The sequence below is a fragment of the Canis lupus genome, chromosome 26 (assembly GCF_011100685.1).
Source record: "Canis lupus familiaris isolate Mischka breed German Shepherd chromosome 26, alternate assembly UU_Cfam_GSD_1.0, whole genome shotgun sequence".
Classification (NCBI taxonomy): Eukaryota; Metazoa; Chordata; class Mammalia; order Carnivora; family Canidae; genus Canis; species Canis lupus.
Genome location: NC_049247.1, coordinates 8,104,323 through 8,128,342, shown reverse-complemented (window position 1 = coordinate 8,128,342; position 24,020 = coordinate 8,104,323). Strand labels below are relative to the sequence as shown.

The following is a 24,020-nucleotide window of genomic DNA, read 5'->3' as shown; positions in this document are numbered from 1 at the left end:
TAGGCTTTGCACCATTTTGCTGTTTATTTCAAGTTTACAGAGAAGCTTAAACATCTGTGGAAAAACACCAAAGGCTTATTTTTCTCTTAAATTCATGTACTTTTAAGTGATAAATACACAGTATTTAACTTTGTACACCTGATAAAAGGAAAATGCATAGTAGAAAGGATCAGGAATAAAACAGAAGCATCGGGCATTAAATCAGACACAGAATAGAAAAGTTAGCAGTTCTGCGAAACTCGGCCCATAAAGCTGCAAAGAGGATGGGAACTGACGACCTTGAAACCTTCTCTAGCACCTTGGAAACAAGTGGAGGTCATAGTTCTTCCCCCCAGCAATAGGAAGCTCTGCTTTGGAAGATGAGTGAGAGCAACAGGTTGAGCCCACTTCAATGCTCAGGTGTTTGCCTCTTTGTTCCAGAAAGGGTGGGAGCCCTAACTCACAGGAAAGCCAGACCACTGGGGAGACAGCCTCTCCAGCCCCCAGGGCCGTCAAGGGGCTAGCTAAGGCTTTCTCGGAGCCCCTGGGAGGGCTGTGGAAGAGATGGTAGAAGTGGAGCAGGACAGAGGATGTTGGGGCAAGAACCTGTGCAGGCCCCAGGTTGCTTACACCAAGTTGGTCCCACAGATGAGCCAACAATGGAAGAAACTGCCAGGGCACCCCTTTTGCTCACCTGGGAAAGCTGCCCATGATGGCTTCTCCCCCTTCCTGACAGAGCCAGCTTCTCAAAAGCCAACGTTTGTGCTCCAAGAAAATGGTAACTCTACCGCATGATGGTACAGCCCTCAGCTTATCCTTTTTGGGGGGTGGCGCTTCCTTCACACAGCTTTCTTTGGTGTTTCTTTGAAAAAAAGTTATGAACCCACCCACCTAAACAGCCGACATTCCACACAGGAAACCTTAAGTGGGGAGTTCTGTGGCAGAAGAAATGTTCTTACCCGATGCAACTGTGTAAACAGGATTTCTGCAGAAGCTCCGCATGCTGTCAGCCCGCCCTGGGCGAGCCACTCGGCCAGACCAGAGTCCACACAGACAGGCGGGGACTAAGGACTCTAACTACTGCAAGGTGCTTATTGCAAACTAACCAGACCCCAGCTGCTTCCAGAAGGGGTGGTGCCCATAAATATAAACAAGCGCAGGAATGCAAGAGGAAGTACCAGGTCACAAAAAGAAAGCAGGCCAGACAACCCTCCATCTTGACGGCTGTCCTTTGCTCTTGGAAACCAGCATCCCCTAATTCTATACTGTTTATAAAATAGCAAGAGAAGTTGAGCTAAATGACAGTCAAGAGCTTACAAAGATCTGTGGAAGCCAGGAACACCCAGGTTCTGTGAATGCTCTGGGTGGCGGGGGCACGAGGTCTTGCTCTGCTGTCTCTCTGCAGAAGATCCTCCTGCCAATGATGATCAGAAACTACAGGCAAGCATGTCCTCCAAGGCCAGTTACTGACACCATTTCCCCCAAGCTGGAGTCCACAGCACCGGGAATCTCCCAGGGCAGAGGCCTTCCTGTTCTCCTCCCCCCTGAACTCTGCTCAGCCATCTGTGGCTCCGGAAAGAAGTCACACTTAACTTCAATGAAACTTCCCAGTCTGAGATGGAACCCAAAAAGGTAAAGCCTTTTCTGTCTGGACCTTTGGCTTACAAAACACAACTCCCTGTGCCAAGCCCTGGTTCTCCTGGGCCCTGAGGACTGCTCTAGGTTTCAACCACCTTCTCTAAAAGGGTGCCCCAAAGTGACTGTGTAGATCCCAATAGGGCTTTACCCGTAAGGAGGAGCATTTGTGTCTCCATCGCATCAGAGTATTTCCTCACTGGCCCTCCAGAAACTGTTTCACTAACCACAACAATCAGCTAATATTTGAGAAAACAAAACCTTGGCAGTCTCTAGAATACGCAGGTTCTAAACAAGCCAAGCTGCTAATATACAGACACAGGTTTCATGGGCTCTAACTCTGATCACATGCCTAAAGCTGGGGAACGTATCCTGGAAGCTCTAAATGACCTCTGAACTACTCGAGAGTTCAGTCTAGAGAATTGAAAATATTTTGTTTACTCTTAAGTCATGTAATGTACATGGAAGTGTAGGATTTCACCCTGAAGTTTTTGTCATTGAACAAGAGATTTACTAGAGCTCAGTTAATGTTTCAGAAACCTGCTGTGAGTGGCTATCACTCCTTTAGGTGAAACTGCTCCCTGCCCAAACACACGGAACACCCTTTGAGGGATGGAAAATCCCCTTTGAAAAGCAATTAATGAGCTTCAAGCCCTTTCCCTTTTCCTGACTGCAACTTTACCCATTAAAAAAAATTTAAGTCCTTCTTACAAATAAGGTGCACCAAAGCTCCCTGCAGCTACTGAAGGCTAGCCCTACCCTGACTCTGTGAGTCCACCGTCCTGGAAGGTGCCACAGCTTGGAGTTTGGGGCTTTCGAGGTTTGCAGGGGAGTCACACTCCCTCTTCCTCTCCCTTTCAAACGCAGCAACTAACTCTGTGGTCTCAGCCCACACCACCAGAGTTTTCTGCCAGTTTTTCATGGTTTTCAAACCCCACACACATTCACCTTAGTATATCTGACATGGTTCTGAGTTCACAATGAAGGATTTTTGGCATAAAAACGTTTTAAAAAGCAATTGTCCCAAAATGCAAGTGGCTTTGGGTCTGCAACTCCTCACACCTGCCCGTTCAGCCAGCCAGTGGCCAAGGTCGATGTCATGGAGTCAAGTCTTTTTTTTTTTGGTCCCCTTTAAAACAACAAAGGAAGAAAACAAAACGGAACAAAACAAAATAAAACACAAAAACACCAGAGATGACGGTCAAGGCTCTACACACGTGCTGGGTTTCCGTAGGACATGCTGCTATGGAAACGCAGGGTGCAGCCTGCATGCGAGGTCGCGTGTCCGGGCAGCTACTCCATCGCCTCGTCGGGCCGCAGAGGATGCATGCGAGCGCGGGGGCCGGGGGCCGGGGCCCCCCAACTCTCGGTGCAGGGACCGCCTTTCACAAGAGCACTTCCTCCTCCCCCACGGGGGCCGGGTCGGGGCCCCGGAGGCTGTCTTCGCTGCCTTGCTTCCTGCTCACCGAACAGAAAACCCACGTTAAGGCAAGGCTGCCGCAGCCGGAGCCTCTCCCTTATTCCCACACCACCTGGAAGGTCACTGACTTAGCTTTTAGAGTCTCTCCCGTTTCCTCACCTATACAAAAGTTTCAAAGGAGACATTATATCCCCCTTTGTAAATGGAGAAGCAGCATCACTTGCCAAAAATAGAAAAGAACTATAAAAATAGATGCGAACCTATCTATTTAACACCTAAAATCATGCCATGTGAGGAGCGTGTGCAGCCAGCCTTGGGGACTGTTCATGGAGGTTTTTAGGTATTCTGATGTGTTCCCCCCACCCCAACCTTCCTTCTTCAGGCTAAGATTGAAGATTAATCTTTAGTTACTTGAAGGTGAGCTTCCAGAGGGCAGTGGTCAGGACCACCTGGGTTTGGCCTGGCACACAGCCAGCCTTTCAGAAACAGTGGTCAAGAGAACCATCCCCAGCACACAGGCCCATGGGACACTCTGGATGGAGAGAAGGGCCCTCCTCTCAGCAAGGTGAGTGATCAGAGCAGAAGAAACCAAGGTGTCCTTGTGTCCCTGACAGGTCACATCCTGAAGTGCCCTCAGCTAGACCTACCTGAGGGGAGGGGGGACACCCTAATTCATTAGGGAGGTGGGAAGGAAAATCCCTGAGGAGAAGCCTAAGTCCCATGCCATCAGCCAGCAGCGATGGCCCTTCGAAGAGAAGCTGCTGGGCTTGCCACAGCAGACGTGTGCCTGGCCAGAAGGGAACCTCCATCCCAGCACAAGGGACGAGAGTGTGATGTCTGTACAATCCTAGGAAGAAACCCCTCTCTGTTGAAAGAGCAGGCTCATTGGCTTTTATGTTTCTGCCAAAGAATAGGGGGTCAAATCTCCCAGGCAGGAGAACTGTAACTAGATGTCAGATCAGGTCCTCAATTCCTGCCCTAGAAGTGCCTGCATGTACCAGCTGGCTCTTGTTGCAGATGGCTGGCAGGCCTTAGGCCTGAGGTCTCCGACATCTGTATAAACCCTTGGAACTCCAGAGTGCTGGGTCATGTGGACAATCAAAGCATCCCGCCAGCAGGCTTAGGGCAATCTCCAGGTCTTGCTGGGACTGCAGGTGAGGGAATAAAGGATTTGCCCAAAGGCCAATCTCTTGGTAGCTTGTGATTCTGAGCTCACTGAAAATAAGAAACAGATGACAGACTTGCAAACAGGAGGCAAACCCTAAAACTTGAGATTGAGGAAAAAAAAGGCCAGTCCCTGTCCACTCCCTGTCACCCAGGAGGCTGAAAGAGTAGGCGGTAGAGAGCCAGGGGACAGCCTCACAGGGATGAAGCAGTCTTCTCAGGCTGCCAGCAACTGGCTGATTGTTACCAGCCACTTTCCCTGATCATAAACAGTCCACTACATGATTCAGCCCTTGACTCTCGGGATGAGGGTGGCCAATAAATTTCATCTCATAAGTCAACTCCTAACACACAGACATGGCTGCTTGCTTGTATGTGAATGCTTGTGGCAGCATTCATCCGTGACAGTCAAAATGTTAACAATGCCCATCACCTAATGAATGGATGAGTAAGATGTGGTCTACCCGTACAATGAAATATAACTAGGCCACAAAAAGAATGAAGCTCTAACACCTGCTACACTGTGGATGAACCTTGGAACATGAGGCTGAGTGAGAGAAACCAGTCACAGAAGATCACATGTTGTATGATTCCACTGATGTGAAGTGTCTAGAATAGGCAACTCTATAGAAACCTCGGAATAGGGAATTGGTGGTGATAGCTAAGGGTACAGGGCTGTGTAATATATAAATTATATTTCAATAAAGCTGCTCTTAAAACACAGAAACGGCTTTCCAGCTATAAGATTCTAAACATAAAAAAAAATTTAATACTGAGACGCCCGGGTGGCTCAGCAGTTTAGCGGCACCTTCAGTCCAGGGCCTGATCCTGGAGACCCGGGAAAAAGTCCCACATCAGGCTCCCTGCGAGGAGCCTGTTTCTCCCTCTGCCTGTGTCTCTGCATCTCTCTCTCTCTGTGTCTCTCCTGAATAAATAGATAAAATCTTAAAAAAGAAAAAAACACAGAAATGGAGCTCCCAGTTGAGGATAAGGTAGTGAGTTGAGCTCAATGGAAAGAATACTGGAATTTCTATCTTGCCATAGGCAGTGGGGGGATGAGAAGCAGCAAGAATGCTAAGTGTTTATCATCTTAGTCCACAGGGACAAAAATTCTTATCTGTCCTGGGACATGCTGAAAATGCTGAGAAGGCACTGTGTTTAGAAAAGGGATGGTCAGGGCACCTGGGTGGGCTCAGTGGTTGAGCATCTGCTCAGGTCATGACCCTGGGATTCTGGGATCGAGTCCCACATCAGGATCCCTGCAGAAAGCCTGCTTCTCCCTCTGCCTGTGCCTCTGCCTCTCTGTCTTTCATGAATAAATAAAATCTTTTAAAAAAAGAAAAGAGATGGCCAAAGGAAAAGGTTCAGATCCACCCTGGGGACAGAAGATTCCTACATTAATTTGCAGCAGGCTGGAAGGGAACTTATTTTCTAGGTCCTAACCCATCAGAGAAGAAGGGGTAGATGCTGGAGAGCCCCAGAACAATGCATGCCTGATCTATGCTCTGACCACATGGACCCAGGGCAGGGGCAGCCACGGGACCCTGTGACACAGCCTCAATGCCACTGACGTGCACTGAGCATATGTGGGTACCAGACTGGGTCAGAAGACCTGGGTGGATTCACAGGCATTCCGGGTGGAGCGCCATGCACCCGCAGCGCCAGCCCACATGCACGACCCACCATCAGGTCCAAGCCCCAGGATGACCTTTGTTTTTTAATCTAGGTCCAGAGGCCCAAGGTGAGCCTGGGCGCAGCAGCCCAAGCTGGGAGGAACCTCCGCCTGGTGGGGATGCCCCGTGCTCTGCAGCTGCCCCCGCCCCCAGGCTCCGGCAGAGGCTACAGCGCAGGCAGGCAGGCATTACCTTGGGCTCAGACAGGGGCTCACACTCCCTGGTTGGTTTTTTGCTGGAATGGCCAGAGGGGAGGGAAAAGGGAAGTGAGAAGGGACCCTTGGGATCTATGAGATGCCTGTCGCCCACCCCAGAGACACTCAGACCAAACACCAGCTTCACAGAGCTGCTGCCAGGGGGATCTTGAGCAGGGCACCTCTGCGTAGCACAGAGGGTCATGTGGGTGAGATAGGCCTTGCTCCTCCATCACAGGGCTGATAATCCCACCATCAAGCATGCATGTTTCTGGGCCACAGAAATGCTTTCTGATTGTCAAGAGGTCCCCCAGTTAAAGTGCAAGTTTCCCTGAGAAAGGTAGAACTCCAGCAGGGGTTCACTGTCCGCAAAAGGAGCTGGGCTGAGTTGGGGTGGGGCAGAACCAGAGACAGCTGCTCCAATGTTCCTACTGAGCCTGGGAGATCTGGTCTGAGTCATTCCAGATGCTTCGCTCCAGGGATGGGCCTGGATGGAGTGGGTTGGGCAACGCTGCCCTGGGTCCAGCCTCTCATTCCCCACCCCAGAGTAAGGCAGGTGGACACTCACGTGAGCAAGTTTCCAGGCGCTGACAATGAGCGCTCCTCCCGCCGGCTGCCCTCAAACGGGTTCCCAAAAGAGCGTTTCCGTATCATGGTCTTCACCAGGATCTGAAGGACAGAAGAGGGAGCTGGGCCACCTGGGGGAGACTCCAGGCCACATCTCCCCAATGCCACTCTACAGGCGCCATCTCCCTTTTCCTTTCTCTCCCAGTTACTCCCAAGGCTTGTGGTTGGTGACAGGCCTTTGAGAGATCCTGGGCAGCATCCCTCCCACTGAAGGCATAAAAACCTAAACCATCACCAAATCTGACTAGTTCATGTCCAAAACCATTCACAACTGGGCAGCCTGGGTGGCTCAGTGGTTTGGCGCCGCCTTCAGTCCAGGGCGTGATCCTGGAGACCCAGGATTGAGTCCCATGTCGGGCTCCCTGCATGGAGCCTGCTTCTCCCTCTGCCTGTGTCTCTCATGAATAAATAAATAAAATCTTAAAAAAAAAAACCCAAAACATTGATGCCTCCTGGCTGCCAATGAGATAAGGTTGAAATCCCTCGGTTTGACGTCTTATCCTAACCTCATCTTGGTCTACCTGAGCCCCAGAGTGCTGGCCAGTACTATCCTTCCAGTACCCTTGGCACCACGTATCTTACCTAGCCAACCCGACACCTGCCCTCTTGGCCCATCAATCTGTCTCATCTTCAAATCTGGGCCTTTCTTTTTGGTGCAAACTATCTGACCACCCCAACAAGAAACCAGCTATTCTTTTCCCGGCCAAATTCAGGGGCTGCATTTTTTAAAAACTGAAATAGAAGTCCCATAGTAGAAAATTCACCATTTTAAAGTGTACAGTTCAGTGGTTTCTGGTACTACTGACTTTCAGAACATTTTATCAACCCAGTACTCACACCCCATTTCTCCTGCCCCCAGGCCCTGGCAACCACCAATCTGTGTTCTTTCTAAGGATTCGTCTATTCTGGACATTTCACATAAACAGAATCACATAGAATGTGGCCTTTTGGGTCTCACTTCCTGCACTTAGCATCATGTTCTCAAAGCTCCTATGGTTGCCGCAGGTATCAGCGCTTCGTTCCTCTTCGTAGCCAAATAATATTCTTTCATATGGAAATGCCACATTTTGTTTATCCGTTCATCCACTGATGGACATGTGGGAGGTTTCCACTTTTTGGCTATTGTGAATAATGCTGCTATGAATATTTGTGCACATGTTTTTATGTGTGGATATTTTCTACACAAAATGTTTTTGTTTTTCTTGGGTATATACCCTGGAGTGCAATTCTTAGATCATGTGGTGACCCCATTTAACATCCTAAGGAACTACCAGTGTGTTTTCTACGGTGGTTACATCACACAAGGGTGCCAATTTCTCAGGGGACTGAATTTTAGTGGAGGATAGGAAACACCTGAGCAGGTGTAAGAGCTGAGGAAACACCCTAGGACATTGAGGGTGGCCTGCCCACAGACTACTGGGAGGGAGAGGGAGAGGGAGCCGAGAGGTCCCAAAGGTCTACCCAAGGCTGAGATGCATGGGGGGCAGGCTTATTCACTGCTGGTGATGGGAACTTGCTCATGTGCCCCTTCACCCACTCTAATACAGACTGAGTCCCCAGCTTGGTTAGCAAACACCTGCCTAAGGAGAGGATCCCTTGGGAAAAGGTGCTACCCTCATCATATCCCATGGCCCCTGCTCAGCTTCCCTTGGCCACCCAATCTTCTGCCTCACTTTCACTGATCTGGCCTATCCTTTCCAAAACCCAGGTCTGATTCCCTCATTCCCTGACTTCAAGTTTTTCACCCAAAGGACTTTGGAACTTATCCTGCTGCTAGCCAGAGAGCCAGGGAAGATTCTGGAGCAAGGGAGCAGATGAGTTATTTTTGGTGATGCTTTTGGCTGCTTTAACCTATGAAGGAATTTTCAAGGAAAAGACCTCAGCCTGAAAGGCACTAGCCCCCACCCCTCAAGCAGAGTATAGTGCCTCTTCAAGCTGTTTTATGCATTGACCGAGCTTCTGAATTAGTTGGTGTGTGTGCTGCTAAGAAGAAATCTAAGTATTTAAAAAAAACACGGATGGGGCTGCCTGGGTGGCTCAGTTGGTTAAGTGTCTGCCTTCGGCTCAGGTCATAATCTCAGGGTCCTGGGGTCGAGCCCCAAGGGGATCCTACTTCTCCCTCTCCTTCAGCCCTCTCCCCTCTTGCTTGTGCTCTCTCTCAAATAAATAAATTACTAAAATCTTTTAAAAAATAACACACTGATGTTTCTAAAGGTGGAAACATCTATCATCTGAAAAATGGATAAAAAAAATGTGGCCTATCCATGCAACAGCATGTTATTCAGTTACAACAGGGCACGCTACAACACGGATGAACACGGATAAACACAAAGCTGAGTAAAAGCAGCTAGACACAGAAAACCACATACTGGTATGATTCCACTGATAGGAAATGCCTAGGAAAGGCAAGTCCAGAGAGACAGTCCTGGGGCTGGTGAGAGGGAAGAACAGCATGACTGCTAATGGGTACAGGGTTTCCGGGGTGGGGTGGATGGAGGACGAAAATGTTTTGGAATCACAGAGGTGATGGTTGCACAATGTTGTAAATGTAGTAAGAGCCACTGTATTGTTCACTTTAAAATGGTTAGTTTTATATTACACAAATTCTATGTCATTAAAAAAGAAGAGAAAAACACTGACTTTTCAGTGAAGGCCACGCCCCCTGGCAAGGTATTCACCCTCCCTTCCTCCCTAGCAAGCCTGGTGTTCTGTGGTTCCTGGAACACACCAGCCCTTTCCTCTGTGCCTCTCCAGGTGTCGCCCCCTCCACCCCTACACACTCACACCACCCCCCATCTTTTAGTCCCTCTGCAGTAGCCCCCATTTCCTCCCTGGTGCCCACATTCTATGTTCCACATGGGGTCTTCCAAAGACCATTTCTGATGGTGCTACTCTCCTGATTCAAATGCTACAAGTGCTTTGGACATCTCTTGGGACCAAGATTTAAATCTCTTCTGTGAGGACAAACAGTATATGTTCTCATTCATTTGGGGAATATAAATAATAGTGAAAGGGAATATAAGGGAAGGGAGAAGAAATGTGTGGGAAATATCAGAAAGGGAGGCCGAACATAAAGACTCCTAACTCCGGGAAATGAACTAGGGGTGGTGGAAGGGGAGGAGAGCGGGGGGTGGGGGTGAGTGGGTGACGGGCACTGAGGGGGACACTTGACGGGATGAGCACTGGGTGTTATTATGTATGTTGGTAAATTGAACACCAATAAAAATTATTTTATTAAAAAAAATAAAAATAAAAATAAATATCTACTGTGGCCTCAGGTCTTGTGTGGTCAGGCCCATCTCCTACCCAGACTCATGTCACTATCCCTCACCTTCCCCACCCTGCTTCAGTGGCCCTGGCTTTCTTGAACTTTCCTGTTGGTCCTAGCTTCCTCCTACCAAAAGATCACCACGTTTGCTCTTCCCTCTGCCAGAAACCCCCTCTTCCTGATACTGCGTTGGCCCAGTTAACACTCCCATCCACTCAGTACACATCCGCTTCTTCCAGCTTGGCCACATGCCCCTCTTGAGGGTCCAAGTCCCCCTTAGGGGTGTACCTCACAGCCCCTGTTACATTATACATTTATTTGTTGGTGGTTTGCCCAGCATCCGCCTCTCCAAGATGGCAGGCACACCATGTTCGTTTCACTCATCATGTACCTCCTGCTCCCAGACCTCTAAGGGTCAGAGACCTTCTCCTAAGAATCCTGAGCCCAGAACAGAATAACCCATAGAGGGCACCTGGATCTAACACCAACTGCCTCCCCCACTGTGGGTGTAGGACATGAGTGCAGGGAGTGGATGAGAAAGAGGGAGTGAGTGTGGGTGAGTTTTAACAGTGAAGGTCATGCAGAGGCCCCAGGTAGGGGAGGAGGAGGAAGATATGAATGGATGCCCCACCCCAGGGGCTCAGGTTTTGGAAGAAGGAGAGAAAGTGTGTGGGGAAGCAGGAGGGAGAAGTGCAAAGCTGGGAGAGAAGGAGCCAGCATTTAGGCTCCTCAAGGGGTGGTCACTTGAGGCCAGACACTGTCTTTTTAGAAAGTCTCACCAGCTCCTTCCAGAGGAAGAGTCCTGCCTGCCAGCTGGAGCCAGTACTAGCCAAACACACCCCAGGCCTTTCACAGGGGCCTTAGTGGGTGGCTAGCTGCATTCTGCCCCTGGGACTGCTGCCTGGACCCCCAGCCCTTGACAATCCCAGTCACCTTCCTGGAGCCAAACTCCCACCCGAGCAGGAGACTGGCCAGTGAGTGATTCCCAGAGTCTCCAAGGTTAAGCCTGAGGACTCCACATTCTGGATCTTTTTTCCTGGGCCAAGGAACATAAGGCCATTAAAGTGACCTGGGAGCCCCGGCCCCTAGCCCCGGTAGCTGCCCACAGGGCAGATGCAAGACAAACTAAGCCATCTGCTCTGAAGACAGAAGAGCCAGCCAAGTAGGAGTTCCATCTTAGAGACCTCGGCTCCAGCTCCACCCCTGGCACCTGCCCCGGTCCTTTTCCTCCTGCCGCGTGCTCTGAAAGCAAGAATTCCAGAAAGGGTGATAGAATGTGTGGGGAAGAGCCACCCATCCCACAGTGACCAGAATCTGACACTACAAGGGGCAGGGGCCTCCTGCCCTGATGTATGACCAAGGCCCAGAGCCTGATAGCTGGGAGTCAGGGACAGACCCGGCCATCCCAACTCTCAGGCTCAGTATCTGCTTCTCAGCTGCCCTCCTGTGTCCCGGCCCATCCTTACAGGCCCGCCTCAGGCTGTCCCTGTTCTCGGTCAGTGGTTCGTTCCGCCTTACCACGGTCGCCAGGCTGGGAATGTGTTTGACCGAATTCTCGACCTCCTCTTCGGTCACCTCGACCAGCGTGCAGTTCTCGTCCTCCGATGGCAACGGCTCCGCCCCGTGCCTCGTGACCCAGGGGTGCAGCTTCAACGAATGATAGGAGGGGTGAGGGGCCGGCGACTGGCCCCAGAGGTCGGAGAGTAACACCAAGGCCCTGCCAGTGAGCGGAGCCAGGGAGGGAGTGCGGGAGGGCAGAGGTGGAGGCCTGAGGTTAGGCATGCAAAAGAGCTGGCAAGCCAGGCAGAGGGTGGGGGAGTGAGTGAGATGCAAGAAAACGTGGAAAAGACAGAGAGACAGAGAATGGGAGGGAGCCACCAGGCCCAGTTGTGTGCCGGACCACATTCTCCATCTGCCCCAGGTCTTGACAGAAGTGACCAGAATTTGGCATCTGCCTTGTACGGTTGCCCAAGGAGCACCCATCGCCCCTTAGCGACTTTTCCTGATGCCCGGAAGGCTCTGCTCAGAGCAGACAGATCCTCCCCATTTCACAGAAGGCTAAGAGAGGCTTGAGGAGGCACAGTGAGACCAGTTAGAAGGACACAGTCAGGAGAGGACCCAGGCAGGGATCTTCCCCACCCCACTACCCACCCCTGGGGTCCAAGCCCTTATCTGTAATTATTTGGCCTCCCTCTCCTCAAATCCTAGTTTGCTAGATGCCTAAAAACTTCTGAAGCAAACCTCTAGATTTCCATAAGAGTCAGATGTGTGCATGTGGCATTGGTCTGGGTGTAGGGGATATACAGGGATTTCTCCTAACAGTGATTTCAGCAAAAGGATGGAATTCAGCAGGCTGGAGAGAGGGTGTCAAATTGTTCACTAATTTCCTGCCACCCTCACTGAGATTTCTCAAAGGGATGGGCAGGGGCAGGGTAAGGATCTGGGACTTTGGCAGCCGGGGTATGGAGAACACAGAGACCCCAGCCTGGTCTAGCCCAGGGAGGGTAGATGCCATCAGCCCAAGCCAATCAGAGCGAGCACTAGCTGCTCCACTGGCAACAGATTCCACTTCCATGATCACAGTTAACATGAGTCCAAATCCTCCTCCCCACTCCCCATTCCCTCCAGCAGTCCGGAGGCCCAAGACAGGGGAGGGTAACGGTGCCAAGGAGGGCGCAGTGCTGTGAACAGAGGGACATGGGGCCTGGCCGAGGCAGGGCTGAGCCAAACAATTCCAAGCAGAGGACACAGGCCTGGCCCATGGTGCACATCCCATGGCAGAGCAAGGGCCCCTCGGTACCTTGATTTCTGGCACCACAATCCTTGATTCTGGGTTCTTGTCCAACATGCGGGTGATCAGATCTTTCAAGTCCTCAGCTATGTCGGGCCTGGGTGGGGTGAGGGAGACACATCAAGGGTGGGAAACACACACCAAGAGCTTAGAGAGGAAGGGGACTCAGCCCAGACAGGCAATACTCACTGATCTGGAAATTCCAGGGCCTGACTCTTGATCTTACTATGTAAACACATAATCCGCTCGTCCATGAACGGGCACTGCGAAGAGAGGTCAGGGACAGAGTGGCTGTTGATGGCAGGCACAGCAGTCCTGCCACGGCTGCCCTGTGTCGGTGTCACTGTATGTAAGTTAGAGCAGGGTGATAAATGCCCAGTAGCCCAATCAAGCGAGGAAGCAGTTCCCACACCCACAAGTCTAAAAGAACCAGGAACGTCCTTCCAGAAGGAGCCCTTCCCAACCACACTGAGGCTATCTTCTGTAGCTGTGCTTTAATTTACCTACTTATACAAAAGCAAAGACTCCTCCTCACCACCTGCTGGGTGAACAGTAATAATAGTAAGAACAATACATAAGATGTAGCAGCAAGAGCAGTGATTTGTGGGGGCTTAACCTTGACCAGGCCCCAGAGGTTTCTCAGGATGAGTACTTCTTCACTGGCTATTCCCTCTACCTGGAATGCTCTTCCCACCCGCATCTGCATGGCTCATTTTCTCCCATCATGCAGGTACCTGATCAAAGCTCACATTCTCAGGGAGGCCCTCCTGAGCTTCTGTCTAAAGCAGGGCACCCGCCCCCCAACCACCATGAGATTTCTCATCAGAGCTCCTATCCCTGACATATTCCATTTGTATTCGTTTACTGTTTATTTTTTTTTTAATTTTTATTTATTTATGATAGGCACACAGTGAGAGAGAGAGAGAGGCAGAGACACAGGCAGAGGGAGAAGCAGGCTCCATGCACCGGGAGCCCGACGTGGGATTCGATCCCGGGTCTCCAGGATCGCGCCCTGGGCCAAAGGCAGGCGCCAAACCGCTGCGCCACCCAGGGATCCCTCGTTTACTGTTTAACCCCCCGCACAGGATCATCAGCTCTAAGAGGGCAGGGATTTCTGCCTGTCTTGCTATGGCCGCTTTTCTAGTGCTCAGAAACATCCCTGGTGCAAAGCTGGCGTTTGATAAATACCTGGTTGAATTTACAAATGCTTGAATTATTTCAGGTGATCCTCTCAGAGCCTTAAGAAATTATAAATATTCTTCTCATTTTTCCAGAAGAGAAAAACAGAAGCTCAGAGAGGTGACATGTCTAGGGAAGTGTAAAGCTGGGATTTAGCCTAGCTTGAGCTGACTCTGAAGCCCATTCACGTACCACCTCCCCTCCCTGGTGACAAATCAGTGCTCTCACTTGGTGGAGGAACTGACCCAGGAAGAGCTCAGGTACTGTGCTGGAAAAAGGAATGTGGGGTGTTCAGAAGGTTGGAAAAAGTCACAGAATAGGACCTCGTCCTCTCCTATCCAAGGAAAATTCTTTCATTAGGAGCAGTAACCTGAGGACATCTGGGTGACTCAGTGGTTGAGCATCTGCCTTCAGCTCAGGTGGTGATCCCGGGGTCCTGGGGTCGAGTTCCTCACTGGGCTCCCTGCAGGGAGCCTGCTTCTCCCTCTGCCTATGTCTCTGCCTCTCTCTCTGTCTCTCTCACGAATAAATAAATAAAATCTCTAAAAAAAAAAAAAAGAGCAGTAACTTGAGATAAGAGTTTGGATTTCATAGGTGAAGCCACTTGACTGAACTCATTAACCAGTACACTGAAGATGTGTACATTTTATAATATATAAATTTTAGCCCAAAAGGAAAAAAAAAAAAGAATCACAAACAAATAGTGAGCTCTAGCTAATGACTATGTTCCAAAGCATCTGGAAGGAAGTATAGAGATGTCAGCAACTTACTCTGGAATGTGTAAAAAAAATAAGACAGGTTGAAGATGGATCCACTTGTGATAGAGCAAATAAGAGTGAAATGTTTGTGGCAGAAAACAGGTGGTGGCTACGTGGGTGTTTCTCATACAGTTATTTCAAATTTGCTGTGTGACTCAAAATTTTCTCCTCAAATATTGGTGGGGAGGACATTATAAACGATGAGACCTGTTCCTTAAGCTTTCCTCAAGAGAAGCACAAGTTCATGAAAATGAAAAATCCATGCTTTTAGTACTCACATAACTAATCCGAACTTTAGAGTTAAAATACTAAAGTTCCTAAAAATTGATAATGAAAAAACAACAACAAAAGAACAACAACAAAGAGAGGAGACAGCACTCCTTAAATCAATAATGCCAAATGGATTTTCAGTCTATCCCTCCAACAACAGCTTCTGGGAACACTCTGCTGAGAAGCACATCAAAGCAAGTGGCCCTGGGCTCAGGAAGAAAGGGTGCCAGCAGCTATTGATTTGTGATGTCTGTCTCTGATGTAGGAATAGGGAGATCGGTAGCACATTTGTCGTCCTTGCCCCAAACTCATCAACTATTTACAATACCTAGAGCCTCTGTCAATCCTTCTGTGTTAACAGATCATTTTTCTTCTTCTTTTTAAGATTTTATTTATTTATTCATGAGAGACACAGAGAGAGAGGCAAAGACACAGGAAGAGAGAGAAGCAGGCTTCCTACAAGGAGCCCGCCGTGGGACTGGATCCCAGGATCCTGGGATCATGATCTGAGCCAAAGGCTGATGTTCAACCACTGAGCCACCCAGGTGACCCAACAGATCATTTTTCACAGATAGAACTATTATATACAGTTTATGTACACTTGCAAAGGCAGCTTTCTTTAGACATTCAGGTCTAAATGTGGAAATAAAATTATAAACTCAATGAGTAAGTACTGTCTCCCCACAAGGGTAATTATTAATCCAAGGGGGCTACCCAACAACACTCAGCAGACAGGACATCCCCATCCCCTTACCTGGCCAAACACAAAGCAGTACAGCGTCACACCCATGGCCCAAACATCCAAAGCCTGTAAGAAAAAGAGTGGTTCATATAAGGGAACAAGGGGTAGCGAGGGGGTGTCCACTGCTTCTGCAAGGGCCAAAAACTAAATCCTCCAGCTTTCCTCTGAGGAACCACTCCTCCTAGCCTCTGGCTCCACCGAGTCAGGTAAAGACTGATCCAGCCCCTGGCCTCTAGGTGAGCACAAGACCCAGGTCTGGCCAATAAATAAAAGCTTCATTTCCACTAGCCATAGTGATTGGCTTAAGGACAGGCACATGACCCAGGCTGGACCAATCAGAGCCAATACCCGAGATTGTGACAAGGGCTCTTCAAAAAGAGGAATGTTCTTTTCTACAGAGACGGATAAGCTGAGAGGAAGTACCCTGGAGCTGCTGGCAACCCATCTCCCTGGGTAGGAAATGAGTTCAAGAAAACAGCTGAGAGATGGAGTCCTGTTGAATCCCTGTCTCTAGCCAAGCCGGAAGGTGTTCTTCATCTACAAGGTCCAGTAGATGCATTGTTTAAGCCAGTTTGAGCTGGATTTCTGCCACTTAAACCAGAAAGGTGCTGACACAGGCTGAACACCACATCCCAGAGAGGTCCACACACACCTACCTTCCCAGAGAAAATCTTCCGTGTCTCCGAGAGCGACTCAGGTGCCATGAAGGCAGGTGTGCCCACGGTGTTAGAAAGAAGAGCATCGCTGCCCTTGAACTCGTTGCTCACACCAAAGTCGGCAATCTTGATGTGTCCATCTTCTCCCACCAGCAGGTTGGAAGGTTTGATGTCCCGGTGGATGATCTTCTGGTAGTGGACTGGGGGGGGTAGGGTGGGGGGTGGACACCAGATGGGGGAGGAGGCAGGAAAGCCACATGAGGAGCTCTGCATAGCCCATAGAGCTATTGACCTCTCTGCTCTCTCACGCCCCAGGGCCCTTCCAGCTTCACTCTCCCCAGCCTGCTGGAGACCTCTCCAGCTTTGAAAGATAGGGGGGAAAGAATGTCTTTAAGGAAGTTACCCTATCTTCAAAAATGAGTGAAACACTGACTGCCAAGTTACCACATCTTCAAAAATGAGTGAAACACTGACTGCCAATTATAGTTAGTAACCATCCAACCTAGTCTAAGTCGTGAGTGACGATGGTCCCTGGAGAGTTTTTATTGAGCCCAGCTGGCTTCCAGCTAGAAGCCTCAAGACTTGTGACAGTAAAACCTATTTTCATTTACTAATGCCAACAGTCAACCTGTTCATCATAGCAACAATGACTGGAGCAGGTCAAATGGGAAGCATGGACTACAGAGTAAGACTGGGAACTTAACTTGTTCCTGCCTGGATGTCAACCCATGGGAGAGGACAGCCCTATGGCCTGGAAGACCCAACTGAATTTCTTTGCCAGTGGTGGTGGTGGTGGTGATGATGATGATGATGATGATGATGATACCAGTAATAGGGGGAGCAGTTCTGTTTGTTGAGTGCCCAGACTGGGGCCTGAACCTGTGTTAAGTGCTTCCCATTTCCCCGATTTCAATCTCACAACAATCCTTTGTGATAGGCAAGGGAAGAGACAAAATGTTTAATGATCAGAAACAGAAAGGACACCTGTCAATGAGAACTACTGATATGTACTGGCTGATTTAGACTCTGGTGAGAGACACTTTATTTCCATTTTACAGATGAGAAATCTAAGGTTCCAAGAGGTTAATAAGATCTCCATCCCAAGGTTGCTGGGAATAAGAGACAATGCAAATATAGCCCGTAACAGTGCCAGGGCATACACAGAGTACTGAGGAAAAGTCACTATCAATATTGCTCTTAATTTTTGTGGCAGAAAGGGTTTCTGCTCATCAGGAACATGGCTTTCTGCAGCTATCCAAGACTGCATCTCAGACAATTCTGTTTCCTGCCCACTTGCCTGCACTCCAGGAGGTAAATTCCACTTTCCCACTTGGCCATGCACTAGGTGGGATGCTAACCACCCCTGGGGGAGAGTCCTTCTGCAGCACTCCCCCCCCCGCCCCCACTTACGGTACTCTATGCCTTTTATCAGGTCCTGGAAGTAGAAACGGGCCTGGTCTTCAGAGAGTGGTTTGAGGGTGGGCACTTCCATCACCGGCCTGAAAGGTCGACACATGCATGAAAAGCAAAGCAGATACACTGGCCTTCACCCTCTCTCACCAGCAGAACCAAGCACCACCTTGAGAAGCTCTGCAGCTCGAGAAGCTTCAGGCATCACAGCCGCCAGGGGTGGGGACACTCACCCTTGGTTGACCAGCTCAAACACTGCAGAGAAGAGAAGAGGGGAGCTATTATATTGGGAAATTGGCAAACCATCTCCCTCCTCCTCCTCCTTCCCAATGGCCCACAGAAACCCCAAAAAGTACAGAAACTAGCACTGGGGCTGGGGAAAGGAACAATCCACTGTGCCAAAGCCTCCACTCAAGGCCCTGCTCAGGAGGCGAGGGGTCAGAGGTTTCTGATCTCCCTGGGACCCCGGTCTGGCTGTACTTCTAGTCCTCAAAACTGCCCAGGAACCCCTGGCCAGGGAAAACAAAGCAGGGAGACAGGAGACAGGCAGGGATGGCTCATGGGTTCCTTTCTTCTCTCCACTCATACCTTGGAGATTCCAGGTATCTGACTGATACTAAACTATGTCCTCTTAGTCAGTCACACCCAGATCCTCAGCTACCTTATGGCAAAGAACAGTTCTAAGGAGGGCAGCCTGGGTGGCCCAGTGGTTGAGCGTCTGCTTTTGGCTCAGGGCATGATCCCGGAGTCCTGGGATCGAATCCCACATTGGGCTCCCTGCATGGAGCCTGCTTCTCCCTCTGCCTATGTCTCTGCCTTTCTGTCTCTGTGTCTCTCAAGAATAAATAAATAAAATCTTAAAAAAAAAGAACAGGTCGGGGCAGCCCCGGTGGCACAGCGGTTTAGCGCCGCCTGCAGCCCGGGGTGTGATCCTGGAGCCCTGGGATCAAGTCCCACATCGGGCTCCCTGCATGGAGCCTGCTTCTCCCTCTGCCTGTGTCTTTGCCTCTCTCTCTCTCTCTGTCTCTATGAATAAATAAATAAAAATATTTTTAAAAAAATACTGACTAATGATGTTAGATCATCTTTAAAAAAAAAAAGAACAGGTCTAAGGAGACACAACCCAACATCGGTCTACTTAGGTGCAAAGAAGTAGGCCTAGGAGTCTTTAGATTCAAGAAATAAGAACATGTTTCTTTTTTTTTTTTTTTTTAAGAACATGTTTCAACGATCCCTCCCGCATCCTCCACACTGCCAGCTGTGCCAGGCCACAGACCAAGAATGCGTGTAGATTCTTCAAACTCCTCAACGCTCTGTGGTCAGCTGGCCCTCAGACTCTTTACCTGTGACTCTCAATCCAAAACAAGACTTGGAGCAAGAGGTGGGGGTGGGGATTTCCTCACCACCTCAAAGGCCAACTCAGCCCACTGCTCCTAAACAGGGCCTTTCTTGACTCACGTTCACGCACGACATGCAAATGCCTCCCACCATGCCAGCTTCTTCCTGGACCTGTATACATGGGGAATCCCTGCTCCAAGCCACCAAGTGTTAGATAAGCTGTGTTCAGGGAATGCACAGAGTTTTGTTGTTGTTGCTGGGGGTTTTTTGTTTTGTTTTTTGCATTTTTAAAAATTGAAGTGAAATTTTCATAATATAAAATTAACTATTTCAAAATTTACAGTTCAGTGGCATTCAGTATTCACAATGTTGTATGACTTTTGCCTCTACCTAGTTCCAGAAAATTTGCACTCCCTCTGAAAGAAACCCCATGCCCATTCAGTCAGGCCCCTCCCTCTAGGCCTTGGCAACACTAATCTGATTTCTGTTTCAATGGATTTGGCCATTCTGGACATTTCATATACACAGAATCATATACTATGTGACCTTTTGTGACTGGCTGTTTCACTTATTAGCACCATATTTTAAAGGCTCATTCGTGTTGTAGCAGGAATCAGTACTTCATTCCTTTTTATGGCTGCATACTATTCCATTGTGTGGCTATGCCACATGCTGTATATCCAATCATTAGCTCATGAACATTTGGGTCGTTTACACATTTTGGTTATTGTGAATAGTGCTGCTATGAATATTCCCATTGACGTATCTGTTTTTAGTTTGGGGGAGTATATACCTAAGAGTAGAATTATGGGGTTATGTTGCATACTTATTTTAATTTTATCCTGTTTGGATAAACATAATAGGAACATGAAGCTATCTAGGAAGTGAAAAATGCACACAATGAATTTCAAAATCAAGTGAAGAGTAACTATGGAGCTGTCTGTTCTAGAATTATCTACCCACATTGGAATTTCTTACAGAAGAAACTATAAGGTTGTTTCAAAGATCTCCAAGGGCTAACGTGGCTGAGGGACAAGAGTTAGCTCTTCAGATAAGAAGGCTAAGGTTCTGACCAGAAAAGGAACTTAACTGTCTCGGGCCCCTCCCTGTCTTCAGGTTCATCAACCAGTGTTGAGTAAGCCCAAGTTAGGGCAGATCTGCCTTGGCTTCAGGCCGTGGTTAGAAGCAAAAACTAATGACACTAAAGGGAAGGTTTCCATAGACAGGCAAGCTAGCCCCTTCAGCTCTGGCCTATCCTACCTTGGCCTATCCTACCTTCATTCTGGAAGTCTTAACTTTCAAGAGCTGCTTCACAAATTTATGTGCTTCCTCCCCAGCACAGTAACTTTGTTGGTATGGAGGAAGCTAGCCTGTGAAAACAGGTCTCTTTTCAGCCACTAATAGTTTAACCCCCTCCTGGGGCTGAGAGGTGGGTGGGAAGTTTTTAGCCTCTAGAAGTACTGTGTGTTCTGTGCTCTTTGAGGGTCAGGCCTGTATTTGTAGCTGATACCTACTACCCAGCCTCATACACTACCCTGTCTGTCCTTGACACACATCTGGGATTGGAAACTAAAATACAACCCTGTCGGGATTTTCAAAACCACTCAAATCACATATCAGAAGTCAGGCTGGCTCCCTTCTATACTGCTGCCTCAAAAAAAGAAAAACTCTGTCCATGAAGTTGTGGATTCAAATGGCTTAAGAAACCCCTCTTTCAAGCTTGGGCAGGTTCTTTTCATACTCATCCAACTCCTCTCAATGGCTCCCTTCTTGCTCTAAAAGGCAAAGTCTTACAATGGTGTGACATGTCCTCTGCCATCTGGTCCCCACTGTCCTGAACAAATGTCACCTCACTAAGGCATCTCAAGGAGCGGCTCTATTTCCCAATCCCCCAAACTGGAACCGTCTGGTTCCCCTGACCCTGCTCAGATTTGTTTTTTTCCATGGTGTTGTTACTTTGGAAGGCTAAGCATAATACTTAAGTACTGAGGGTATCTGTCTGTCCTTATTGGAGGGAGAAAGTGCCCTGAGGGCAGGGTCTTCTTTTTTGTTTCCAGATAAACCTAGAACAGGGCCTGACAAACTATAATGTTTGTTGAAAGAACAACTAGGCACCTCAGAAATAGTCCAGAACCATGCAGAGTCAGGTTAGGAGCCCCAAATAAGCAAGTTATGCTGGGAATGCCATTCTGGGCCTAAATTCTTTTACATTTTATGATTTATGCTGTAGTTCCTTCAAACTTCACTCATTTGCCTACTATGTTTATGAGCTGGCTATATCTATATACCACATAAACTATTATTTTTTTCATATTTTTCTTTAAATTGACTCAGTTTTAAATTTTTAGCCTTATCCTAGGTAATGACATCCATGAAATCATGAGTTTAGTGTGCTGCTTTAGGTTTTCCTGTACAATGATAAATTAATTCTAAAAAAATTTTTAGGGACACCTGGGTGGCTCAGTGATTGAGCATCTGCCTTCAGCCCAGGGTATGATCCTGGAGTCCCGAGATCAAGTCCCACATCAGGTTCTCTGCATGGAGCCTGCTTCTCCTTCTGCCTATGTCTCTGCCTCTGTCTCTCTGTGTCTCTCACAAACAAAATCTTTTAAAAAAATAAAAACAAAACAATAAAATTTTTTTAATGTCTATCCATGTACCTCTGTAAAATCATCTCATATATTTAAAGTGGCAATGATACCACATTTTGAGAAATATTGCAAGTCTGTGCTGTTCACATTTTTTATAATGTTTCTTTCTCACATAACTTTTTTAAAGTTAACACGTCCTATGTTATTTACTGTGTAGCTTCTAAATCATTCCTAGAGGAAGATTTTATAAGTTCTAAAATTTACAAACAAAAAATAAAAAAATAAGAGTTCTAAAATTTGAATATGGACTGCACCCTAGATGCTCTTAAGGAACTGGCATTGACTTTTTCAGATGTAATAACGGTATTGTGACCACACAGGAGAAGGTCCCTATGTGAGATACACACTGAAGTATTCAGGGGCTGAAGCATGAAGATGTCTGCTACTTTTTAAACTTTGGATAGTTCAGCAAAAAAAAAAAAAATACAGAAATGGATGGGTGGGTGGCTAGACTGATAAAGTAAATCTGACAAAAAAAAATTAACTGTTGAATCTAGTTGGTAAGTATACAGGTATTCATTGTACTACTCTTTCATCTTTTCTGTAGGCTTAACATTTGTCATAATAAAAACCTGGGGCAGGGAAGAGAAGGAGATAATGAAAAATAAAACGTCCTTAGCTACAACCCTTCCTTGGAACTGAACCACAGCAATGACGTGAGGAGAAAGTGAGCTCTGAACTGTTTTCAAACCAGACCCATTCAAACCAGACCCCAGATAATCAATCACTCTCCTTGTGCAACAAAGGATGGTCCCCATGCTCATCCAGAAGACTTGTAGTGCCCACCCCCCTCACCTCCTTGATACCCCTCCTGGCTGTCGTCTGTACCCACTTGAAATGCACAGGCTCATTTGAATGTCCACCCAAGCCATATTGCAAGGGCACATTACCTATCAATCACATATTCCTGAGCCCCACAGTCTGCTATCCAGTTTTGAATTAGTCTTGCCCTTCCTTCCTTCATCGGTACCTATGCTCAGAGCTGATGGAGGACTGACCCATGTCCTCACCAGTTTTTAAAAATCAAGTCTCCGAGGACACGCCTGAGTCCTTCCATTTCTTTGTGCAGTGCCTTCCAAGACTCCATATGCCCCACCATGACCTAAGGCTCTCCATCCTCATCCCCATCCCCTTTCCGTGGTTTACTCTGTCCCAGTCATGTTTTTCTCAATCACGTTAAGCTCTCACCAGCCTTTGCACTTGCAATTCCCTTTGCCTGGAATGCTCTTCCTCATTTGTAACAGGGTTGTGTCTCACGTGAAGTGGCCCCTCAATCCCTCTCTCAGATCATCCTATTTAACCTTCAGAGGCTCCATCTGAACTTACCTGGTTTATTTAGCTGTTGACTATCTGACTTCCATGATTAGAATATCAGCTTCACAAGAGCAGGAGCCTCATCTTTCTCACTCACCAATGCATCCTTAGTGCTCAGCATGAGCAGGCGCTAAATTAATATTTGCAAATGAATGAATAGGACCTCCAGATAAAGTCTCAGCAAGCACTCCCTTCCACCTCCTGCTTCCAACCAGGGCTGCAACCTCACACGTGGCTCACTGTGGGACCAGCTCTGGCAGGAAAGAGGAAGCTGTCGGTCCTTGGTGAGAGATGGTAGGGACAGGGGATGCTCAAGAGGACCCCTGGGCTTTGGCAGGTGCAGCTGCCTGAGCTAGGGTGGCAGATGGCAAGGGCTCTCTTACCCATGTACAGATGGTCCTCATTGGGGTCATCCAGGACCTATTGGCACAGCCACATGGAACAGGCCAGAGATGAGGAGCAGGGGAGAGGAAGAGAGAGAAATGATATGAGCAGGGAGGAAGCAGCATCCACATGACTGCATTTGCCACAGGAGGGCTGTGCTTTCCACTGGCTTTCTGGTTAAGATGAAGGGTACAGGAAAAAACTCAGGGTGTGTGATCCAAATGGCCATCTGGAAAATAGGCACTTTCTAGCTCAATCCTGAAGAGTCCAAAACACCTAGAAAAGAGGTTACAAAACGGAGGGGCAAATTCCTCCCCTGGAAAATGGGGGGACCTGGTTGGTTCAGCAACTCCTGACCTCAGGGTCATGAGTTTGGGCCTCATGTTGAGAACAGAAATTATTTTAAAAAGGGACGCCTGGGTGGCTCAGCAGTTGAGCATCTGCCTTTGGCTCAGGGCATGATCCCGGAGTCCTGGGATCGAATCCCAATCGGGCTCCCAGCATGGAGCCTGCTTCTCCCTCTGCCTGTGTCTCTGCCTCTCTGTGTGTGTCTCTGTCTCTCAGGAA

General features: G+C 48.4%; 1 protein-coding gene across 5 annotated transcripts in view; it reads right to left on the bottom strand.

Moving 5' to 3' along the window:
* CAMKK2 (calcium/calmodulin dependent protein kinase kinase 2) overlaps window positions 1-24,020 on the bottom strand; it is a 48,462-nt gene continuing 24,442 nt past the window's right edge. The window contains exons 7-17 of one of the 5 annotated variants that reach the window (XM_038575018.1): window positions 23,453-23,489; window positions 18,000-18,021; window positions 17,767-17,855; window positions 16,357-16,556; window positions 15,713-15,766; window positions 12,941-13,014; window positions 12,761-12,848; window positions 11,479-11,607; window positions 6,634-6,734; window positions 6,064-6,106; window positions 1-3,072 (exon numbers count right to left, since the gene is read on the bottom strand). In XM_038575018.1, coding sequence (XP_038430946.1) covers window positions 2,908-3,072; window positions 6,064-6,106; window positions 6,634-6,734; window positions 11,479-11,607; window positions 12,761-12,848; window positions 12,941-13,014; window positions 15,713-15,766; window positions 16,357-16,556; window positions 17,767-17,855; window positions 18,000-18,021; window positions 23,453-23,489 — 1,002 coding nt within the window. In that variant the 3' untranslated portion in view covers window positions 1-2,907. The remainder of the gene's footprint in view (window positions 3,073-6,063; window positions 6,107-6,633; window positions 6,735-11,478; window positions 11,608-12,760; window positions 12,849-12,940; window positions 13,015-15,712; window positions 15,767-16,356; window positions 16,557-17,766; window positions 17,856-17,999; window positions 18,022-23,452; window positions 23,490-24,020) is intronic. The other 4 variants (XM_038575021.1, XM_038575020.1, XM_038575019.1 and 1 more) reach the window with 4 other exon arrangements.